General features: G+C 39.5%; 1 protein-coding gene across 3 annotated transcripts in view; it reads right to left on the reverse strand.

The window, feature by feature from the left end:
• BNIP3L (BCL2/adenovirus E1B 19kDa interacting protein 3-like) overlaps nucleotides 1–10,455 on the reverse strand; it is a 24,381-nt gene that overhangs the window by 1,040 nt on the left and 12,886 nt on the right. For 2 of the 3 annotated variants that reach the window (XM_010840158.1, XM_010840159.1), the window contains exons 3-6: nucleotides 8,942–9,014; nucleotides 3,050–3,153; nucleotides 2,786–2,935; nucleotides 68–155 (exon numbers count right to left, since the gene is read on the reverse strand). In XM_010840158.1, the coding sequence (XP_010838460.1) occupies nucleotides 107–155; nucleotides 2,786–2,935; nucleotides 3,050–3,153; nucleotides 8,942–9,014 (376 nt within the window). In that variant the 3' untranslated portion in view covers nucleotides 68–106. Of the gene's footprint in view, nucleotides 1–67; nucleotides 156–2,785; nucleotides 2,936–3,049; nucleotides 3,154–8,941; nucleotides 9,015–10,455 lie in introns of those variants that run through there. The other variant, XM_010840160.1, reaches the window with a different exon arrangement.

A 10,455-nucleotide genomic window follows, 5' to 3' on the forward strand; every position in this document is an offset into this window, starting at 1 on the left:
GGGTGGAGGTTGGGTCATGCTTACAATGGTCTCAAGTTCAAATAAACTACTGTGACAAGACACCACTTCACAAGTCACACGCTGGCCCAGGGACTCTTCTCCTCCCTTAGTAGGTGCTGGCAGAAGGCGTGCTCAGTCGTTTTCCAATGTAGATGCTGAAAGGGAAACAGAGTGTGTCGTGTTTCATCTGTTTCAAGAGCTCTATACCAACTTGTCCACAGACTGCTGTACAAAGGAACGTCTTCAGCCGTTTGCAAAAAAGGGCTTTCTAAAGGTCTACATGCACGGTTCCGACACCCTGAAATCATCACTGACTTACCTGAAGCTAATCACCAACCAGCTAAACTGGTTTTATGTGATTATGTTTACTCGTGGGGCAGGACTGGACAGCAAAGGGCAGTGATTAGACACAGTCAAGCCAGAGAAAACAGATGCTTCTGAAGAGACAAGCAGAGCCAACCTCCTTTGAGGTGGTCTGCTGTGGTGGACAAAAAATTCTACCGATATTTAAGCTAAGAAATACAGCAATATACCTAACTACAAAGCTGCCCGTGCTATAAATGTTCCAACAGTTTAATTCTTTTTTAAAAAATTGTTTCATGATTCTTTTCTTCTCTTTAAACTTATTTACTTCTAATTACAGGTTAACTGCTTTACAATATTGTGTTGGTTTCTGTCATACATCAACATGAATCAGCCATTGGTATACACATGTTCCCTGCTTCTTGAACCTCCCCTTCCCACTCCATCTAGGCTGTCACAGAGCACCAGGTTTGAGCTCCCTGCATCATACAGCAAACTCCCACTGGCTACTGATTTTACATATGGTAATGTAGGTTTCCATGCTACTCTCTTCATTCATCTCACCCCTCTCCTTCCCCGGCAGTGTACCAGTTTAATTCTTAAGGGCCTTAATCACTTTCCCATGCCCAGCAAGGGTTTTACCCTTATAGAACAGAAGCAGAAGGGAAGTTAAGTTAAGGAAAAATACAGAACCAGCCCACACCCCAATGTAATGAAACTAATTTTTTCCACGTTTATTTTAACTGCGCTGGGTCTCAGTTGCAGCTCCTGGGATCTTCCCTGCGGCGTGCTGACTTATTAGCTGTGGCGTGTGTGTGGGTTATCTGGTTTCCCAACTGGGGACCAAACCTGGACCCCTGCACTGGAAGCTTAGAGTTCTACACACTGGCCCCAGGGAAGTCCCCCAATAATACTTTCCAAAATCCTTTTTTCCTCCATCTGATTGTATCAGTAGTTACACCAGCAAAAGAAACAGTCCAAAGATTCACAAAAGGAAGATAATTCAAGGTGCAAAAGCCAGCCAGCTTCCCGAGGGCAAATGAACTCCTGTGCAGTCAACCCCGGGGCGGGGAGTCTGAGCTCTGAGCCTGCCCCACGCCAGCCACACAACTTTCACACACTCTCTGTGTTGCTGTGCGCTGAGGCTGTCCTCACCCTCACGGAAGCAGGCACCCAGAAAGACACAAGAGGTGTGTGAGACAGTCAGGTGTGTTTGCAAGTTCACGACTGCGAACATCTCTCCCACAGGCTGAGCTCCTTATAGGGAAGTTAAAAGACGCTGTATCTTCTGTGCATTCTACCCAGAAAATGACCCACTGGGCATGCTCAAAGAGAAGGCCGGATATATCCTGAATATAAGTAACACCAAGTGCCTAACTCCTAAAATACAGGGTTGGCCAGAAAGTTTGTTTGGGTTTTGTCCACAAGGTGTTATGTTAAGAATGAACTTTCTGGCCAACCAGTATTTAAAAAATATATTTCCTCAATTGTTCAAATTAAAAAAAAAAAACAAGGAATTTAAAAGACATGCCAGAAAAATGAATGAATTACAGGTAAATGTGGGGTCAATTTTAGAAGAATTAAAAAAAAAAGACTATAAGGAGAGAAGAATCGTACTAATTGTATCAACCAATTTTTCAGTTTCACTCAAGGACTATTCAATAGAAGTGTGCTTTCCCACAAGAAATATTCACACCAACCCCAGCTTTACACACTAAAGGTTCATCTACTTTCAAACTCAGCTGATCCTGAGTAATTTATAGACAACAGCAACAAAACCCAAAAAGAAAAATCAAATACAGAAGAGTTCACTTAAAAAAATGATCATTTCAGGGATTAAATCATAGAAACAACTTGTTTTCAAATGAGGAAAAAACTCTACCATTACAAATCCTTGTTGGGACAGGTGTACCCCACTTTTTGAAAGTTTGATTTATGTCACTTCACTACGTAAGTTAGACCTACATTAGTACGTGTTTTTGTTCACTGAAAGAAATCTGAAGAGGAGTTTCACTTGTATCAAAAAAAAAAGGCAAAAAGTGAAAATACCACTTAGGACTGGTTTTGCAGAGAGCTGTTAGGGAGACAGGGCGCCCCAAGCAGTGAGAACTGCCCTGCCAAGCTCCTTCCTAGGGACCACACAGCATCTCAGCACCCAGCCTCCAGAGACGTGAACCGAGTCTGTGAGCATCTGTGCTTTATCTTGCACCCGCTAGCAAGACGTGTCCTCAGGTGACTGCTGCTTCACCTTGTGCCATTTTAGCTTACGGAAGCTTTCCTAGAAATGCTGTTCTTTCAGAGTGGGGGAACGTGTTATCAATAGTGTATCGTATCGACTCGTTCTTCTAAGCTCACTCCACTTGTGCTAACACATGAAAAGGAAAACTACACAAACTGCTTTCACATGTATTCCTTACATCCTGAAAACCAAATCTGTGCAGAAAATGAGTGGAAAAAACTTCAGCCATTGACCAGTACTTACCCTAGCCCCAAAGCCAAAACATGGGAGAGGAAGAGAGATGGAATGAACACCTTGAGAAACTCTGCGGAGAAGATCCCCCCTTTCTTCATGGCTCCACTTTTCCTCATGCTTAAGGAAACGGAACGCTTAGGGTGCCTGAAGTGGAACTCCCTGGGGGAAGAAACGCAGAGGAAGGTGTCAGACACACGTCAGACAGTGTCTGGGACACTGGCGGGCCCACGCTGCTGCACCGTGTCCACTGCAAAGGGACATGCACCGACTTACTTGGGTGGAATGTTTTCAGGTCTACTGGACCAGTCGGACACCCAGTCTACGCTTTTCTTCAGAGCATCCACTTCTTTCTCTCCTTCTGCAACTTCTTCTTCTGACTGTAGAGGAGAATGCACACTTTAAAAAAGGAGAAAGGGAAGATAGAGCCTTCCTACTACAGAAGACAAATACGGACAGAAAATATACAAGAATCAAAGACTTGGGCATCAGTAATTTTTATGTAAGAAACATGCCATGTTTCTAAAAAAGCTGATAAAATAATCTAAGATCAGAGTATTTAATATCTTTAAAAAAAAAACCTTGAGTGAGTTTTACTGTGGTTACATAAACATAAAATGAACCTGAAACTTGAATTATATCTCAATTTAAGAATATGAATCTGAAAAAAGTGTACATTAGAACATGTTAACTGAAGTGTGGAAAGCACTGATAATTGTTGAATCCGAGTGGTACGTGTATGGATGGCCATCATAATAGGGTCTATTTACTTTTGTATGCATTCGAAAGTTTTCATAATTAAAAACTAAAGGGAACATATCAAAAAGTATATGCTAACAAACAGAAAAAAAAAACTGGGAGAGGTGTTGCAGAAACAATTTAAATAATTATTAACAAATATTTTAAAATAAATAGTATTTATTAAGCATTTATCAAGAGACAAGTATCGATCTAAGCACTTTCCATGTACTAAGCACTTTTCCCTATTAAAAAAAGGAACTATTACTATTCCATTTTACAGATGAGGAAACTGAGACATAAATAACTACCTAAGACTGTATGAGTAGTAAGTAGCAGGGCCGTATTCAAACCCAGGCAAACTGTCTCTATAGCCCCCACTCTTAGGGATTAAGTTTTTTTTTATTTCCTGGAAGGAGATTATAGTTTTTAGACAAACTGCTATCCAAGTATTTCCCAAACTTTATTCAAAACCGGTGCACTACAGGTAAAGAATCTGCCTGCCAATGAGAGGGCACAGGAGACACTGGTTCAATCCCTAGGTCAGGAAGATCCCCTGGAGAAGGAAATGACAACCTACTCCAGTATCCTGGCCTAGAAAACTCCATGGACAGAGGAGCCTGGCAGGCCACAGTCTATGGGGTCACGAAGAGTCGGACATGACTGAACAACAAACTACATAAGCCAAAAGTTTTAAAAAGTAATTTAATACTGAGTAAGAATTTGACATCTTTCATATCAAATCTCTTTCTTGCTAATGAGAACCTAAACTTTCGGCCTGAGAACACAACATTTCCAATACCTTCTCTTTCAACAGAATCCACAGGGATGAACAATTTCTGAAAAATGACACAGATTTATTTATTCAGTTTTCAGGAATATGACCCAAAACCAAAGGGTCTCAAATGACCTGAAACCAAAGGATCTCGAAGCTAAGAATTATTTTGATGTTCTTTTGTTTGGACAGTTAACTTTTTGACCCAAACTTTCATTCTTTTCAGTAGGTAGTTATGAAAATTCTCTATGAAACAGCTGCCCCAGGAAGGTAACTTCAGAGAATCTCTAGGTATAGATGGCCCCTTTTGCTGTCAAACTGAAATTAAATCCCTGTGGATTTCTGCTGCTCTGGTACTGTCATTCTTAGTTCTGCTGGGCTTGACAAATTCCCCTGAATGACACAATGCAGCCTTTAGGATTAAGCTTGTTCCCACTGGGTTTTGAGATTACTGGGAACCATGAGTTGGCTCTCTGGAGTAAATCTGAAAACACTAAATCAAAACTGATCAACTGCTACAATTTACTTAGAGATCAGCCTGTCACAATGTCTCATTCAACACACTGTGGGTCACTTGAGTTTCTATCCTTGGTCTCAATCACCTCTTTTAAAACCACTCAAAGATTTAGATTTACATTTGTGAATAAGGTAATATTTCATCCTTTCCAAAAGAATGAAAATATAATAAGATTTTATGCTAATTTTTAGAGATGATGATCTTCAGACTATGATTTAGGGGAAAAAAAACAAAACCCTGATCAGTTTAGAATGCTGACCTTAAGAATAAGGGCTGTAACCTTTCCTCATTCACTACCTTTTGCTTACTTTTATTAACCGTAAATTTACCAGTTTTAGGCTTTAAATTGCCTTCTGATTTTTAGAATTTTAGAATACTGTAAAAATGTGCTTCATCTAATGAAGTGAGAGTCATGCCTTTATCCAAATCAATACCCCTCGTCCCACATCCACGTCTATTATAATAGAAGATTCTGATCATTTCAGGGTGTCATCATGTGGAAGTCCCTTACTTTCTAATTGCTTACATTTTCCTTCTCTGGCCCACCCCAAGCTCTCTGAGGTCTCTGAACATGGATATTAAATTCCATACCACGGTACAGATAAACCACAGTTTTACAGGAGAGAAAAGGAAGGCATTTTCAGTTTGTATCATCTTCCAACCCACGCTGGCCTTTTTGGTCCCAGAAACACATTAAGAATTGCCTCTGAGAGACAATCTGTGGTCCATTTTCTGCTACAAACGTGAGATTCAAGAGGACCATCATCCTAAAAGTTCAGTTTGAACAATCTTTCTCCTAAACGCATTACATCTTAGGCTTCCCTGTACCATGAACGACTCACCTGACGTCTCAGTTCATTCTCACAACCTTGTGAGTGCTCCTGAAATCAATCCCATTCATCAGCTTACTTTAGTACAACAGGGGGCACAGGACCAGACAGCCGGGGTTTCAGCCCTATCACTTACTTCCTTGGGGACCTTAGCTAAGTAACTTAATTAAGACAAAGCTTCGTGTTTCCAGTTTATTCATGGGGATACTGTCATCTCTTTCACTGAACTGAAAATAATGTGGGAAAAACTTTAAAAAATATTCTAATAAATGAGTGTGGAGATTTCTTAAAAAACTGGAAATAGAACTGCCATATGACCCAGCAATCCCACTGCTGGGCATACACATCTAGGAAACCAGAATTGAAAGAGACGTGTACCCCAATGATCATCGCAGCACTGTTTACAATAGCCAGGACATGGAAGCAACCTAGATGTCCATCAGCAGATGAATGGATAAGAAAGCTGTGGTACATATACACAATGGAATATTACTCAGCTATTAAAAAGAATGCATTTGAATCAGTTCTAATGAGGTGGATGAAACTGGAGCCTATTATAAAGAGCAAAGTAAGTCAGAGAGAAAAACACCAATACTGTATATTAACACATACATATGGAATTTAGAAAGATGGTAATGATGACCCTATATGTGAGACAGCAAAAGAGACACAGATGTAAAGAACAGACTGTTGGGACTCTGTGGGAGAAGGCGAAGGTGGGATGATTTGAGAGACTAGCATTGAAACATGTATATTATCATATGTGAAATAGATTGCCAGTCCAGGTTCGATGCATGACGCAGGGTGCTCAGGGCTGGTGCACTGGGATGACCCTGAGGGATGGGATGTGGAGGGAGGTGGGAGGGAGGGTCAGGATGGGGAGCACATGTACACCCATGGCTGATTCATGTGACTGTATGGCAAAAACCACCACAATATCGTAAAGCAATTAGCCTACAATTAAAATTTTTTAAAAAATTCTAATAAATGAGCGCCTTTTGTCTTCCTAAAAAGGCTAAAAAAGTCATGTATTCTTCATGTGGACGATATAAAAATATTCAATAAAAGCCAGTAATAGGCCTTTGTTAACTGTTTTTAACTGTTTCCTAACCCTAAGCTTCCTTCCCATTTATGAAAAAATTCATCCTTTTAAACCCTAAAGTAATTAAATGATCACTTCTTCAATTAAAAACAAACAATATAAAAAGCTTTTTGAAAGTGTAAGTAAATTACACCTATTGATTTCTCCCTTACTAAGAGTCCTACTTTGAAGGATATAATGTTTTTCTACAGGAGTTAGACTGCTTTTCAAAAAACATAACCTGGCTTAAATAGACTGATCTGATTGTTAGCATCACTTACGCAGTGCTTGATGATAACAGAGTTCTTTTAGGTACTCGTTTCTGAATAGGGATCACAAGAGCGATCCTATCACAATCTGACAAGAGACCAAACTCTTTTCTCTCCTGAATTTCACAAATTCCTTTGGAATTCTAGGATGGATGCAGTCGGCTCTAGAATTCCACTTAAAATACAATTCTCAGGTGAGCCTAATTGTACACCTGCCACCCCATGAGCCGGGACTGCTCTTATCTGTGGTTGTTAGTTATCAGGTAGATTATTAGGGGGAAAAGGTGTGTGTGGAGGGGGAGGGAGGTCTAAGGTCAAATAAGTTCGGGAAGCAGTTAGCTCTCAGTATCGGTGGGTCACACATCCTCGAGTATGGAAGCTGACTGCACTACCAGTTTACAGAAGGGACTTGATCATCCGTAGACTGTAGTATTGGGGGTAGGTGGTGGTGGTCCTGGGACCAGTCCCCTGAGAATACCGAGGAACGCCTGCACTTGGTGGAAATCAACAGACTTCTTTACTGCAGTAATTTACAGAGCCTTTAATGTGTTTCTCATGCCCTGGTGCCACTGGAGAGGGAAGGTGAGTGAACCTGGGGACTGCAGTGTATTTCCCAGATATCTGACTTCAGAACTACTTTATGAAACCTCCCATCGAGCAAATGTTCCTTAAAATGTTTTTAGGGAAATACTAACTCTGGACTTTCGACTTGTCTGTAGAAAAGGCTATATGGATGGAGACAGCTAATTCAGGAAAAGACTGAAGCAAACAATTAATTCACTTCTCCATCCTGGGATTCCTTAGTACACTTTTTCCACCCCCACCCCACCCCCGGCATGGAAGCGTCATATAGCTTCCTCCTTGTTAGCTACAGCTAACTGCACACAACAAAACCGATGGACAGAGGCGAGCAACTCCACAATCACAGGCAGCCAGATCCCTACATGAGTGCCTTGCTGCTACAAGCTTCTCTACAACATAAAGCTCACTGTAAAATCGTTAGTAGTCAGTCCCATAGATTTTCTAGGTTTCAGAAAACAGCACAAATGAAGCACAGTCAACAAAAGGAGAAAGTGTGCAGCTTCTCAAACAGAAAGAACACTGAGTGGATCCCAGGTAACATGCAAAATATTTCCAGTGCAAAGGGAGTCAGGACACTGCAGAGTGAGAACCCCACAAAACAGTTTTTGTTAGCATTCACTGAAACATTCATTCAACATACATTCTTCAAGTACCTTAATGTGGGAGAAAAAAAACAATGCTTCCTGTTCTCAAGAATTTGCACTCTGACACTGGGAGGTGATCTGACACTGGGAGGTGATCTGACATGTCAATAAAGTCAAGGGCTGGTTATGAACATTCTACTTCATTAACATCCATTACTTATTTATCACAAGGTTTATCATAAAAATCTTTGTAAGCTTTCAATACTATATCCACCTATATTTCCAACAGTGTCAACTCCTAGTGAAAATTTACTTCTTCACCTTAAGGAACTTGGCGTGTGTAATTTAGGTGAGTTTTATCTCTTGCTGCTGAAAATCATCGCAACAGTCACTGACTTGATTCTAGGTGTAAAAAAAGCTTCACACCTGGTTCTACAACAGCTTTCATTTATTCTGTGACCTTAAATTAGTCATCAGTCTCAGTTTTCAAATATTTATAAATTCAAGACACTAGCCTGGAATATCAGAATGGTAGAGACAAAAGAATTTCCCAATTCTTTTAGGTGACAAGATCCCAAATTCTTGGTTGTAAAGGAGCACATTCATGACCATAGGCATAAGTAAATTTCAACATCAGAACCTCAATAAGTTAAAAGAGCTTCAAACTATTTTTTAAAGTCTTTACTAAAGTCTTTACTCATAATCTTTACTGTATTTTAGCAAAACAGACTTAGAGATTTGTATTTTCCTAATTATTGTAAATCACAAAATTAAACAAACATACACACACACCTGAGAGCTATGGTCCTTGCTGGTGTGCATTTCCACATCAAACATGATCTGCCCATCTTCTTGTGGGGAAGGGCTGGAAGAAAAAGACATTGAGCCGTTAGTTTTCTTTCAATTTGTCAAGTAAATTAGCCTCTACTGGATATTAGAAAATTAAAAGTTACAGTAGTATGGCTTTCAAAAAGCAGCAAATCAGAAAGTATACCATAATGCTGTGTAATAAAAATTAAACTGAGCACTCTTACTGTCCAAATGATCTAGAATTTTTCAGTGGTGTTAAATTCCTTCACAGTGATAAATATGCAATGGAAATATTACCTAAAGACAGAAAAGCCTGTGACATTTTCTTATTTTTACTCCTTTTCCCAATAATGGTAAAAGGATCTTCAAATTCAGAAACTCCAGTTTGGGATTCTTTTTCTCAATGCTCTCTCATCGTTAAATAATTCACCAGTAGTCCTCAAAGTGTGAAAACAGCTCTTAAAGACTCTTTCAGAAGGTCTGTAAGGTTAAAACTGTTCTTACAACACCATTAGGATTTATTTGCCTCTTTCATGCTCATTTGCTCATGAGAGTCCAGTGCAATTTTCCAAAGGCTGCATTATGTATAATATCATGACAGAGAGAATGCAAAAGCACATGAGAATCCAGCTGTTTTCTATTAAGTCAGATATTAAAGAGATGTGCATAAATATAAAACAATGCCACTATTCTTACAAATTTTTTGGCTATGGAAAACAGTTACTTTCTGTTTAAAAAAGTTACTTACGGTAATGTTTGTTGTTTGGTATGGTAGGTTTGTTATTATTGACTGAATGAATACATATTTTTTTAATGCCCTCAGTTTTACTTTCTACTACAGTAAATATCAAAACATATAACCCACATAAATAAAAGATCTTTGGGGTCCCTAATAGTTTTCACGAGTGTAAAGGAGTACTGAGACCAAAAAGTTTGAGAACCACTATTTTACTTATTTTTAGAAATATTAACTCTGAGATATTTCAGAGTGAATTATAAAAGCTTATAACAAGTGATAACCTTTAACAAGTACAAGAATTATAAACTTTTAGACAAAGATACATGATCAAGAGTTGTACTTGATACAACAGATGACTACAACGTGGTTATTCTTAGCTGTATCGATGACTCCTTCTGTAACCATAGCGAGTCACTACATCTTTCACTACACAACCCACCTCCCCACATGTAAACTCAAGTGGGCATGAAGGATGCTCCAGGTTTAACTTGCTCAAAGGAATTGATAATGACTATTATGAAATTAAAAGACGCTTACTCCTTGGAAGGTAAGTTATGACCAACCTGGATAGCATGTTAAAAAGCAGAGACATTACTTTGCCAACAAAGGTCCATCTAGTCAAGGTTATGTTTTTCCAGTGGTCAGGTATGGATGAGAGAGTTGGACTGTGAAGAAAGCTAAGTGCTGAAGAATTGATGTTTTTGAACTGTGGTGTTGGAGAAGACTCTTGAGAGTCCCTTGGACTGCAAGGAGATCC

The sequence above is a fragment of the Bison bison genome, unplaced genomic scaffold (assembly GCF_000754665.1).
Source record: "Bison bison bison isolate TAMUID 2011002044 unplaced genomic scaffold, Bison_UMD1.0 scf7180017864141, whole genome shotgun sequence".
Lineage (NCBI taxonomy): Eukaryota > Metazoa > Chordata > Mammalia > Artiodactyla > Bovidae > Bison > Bison bison.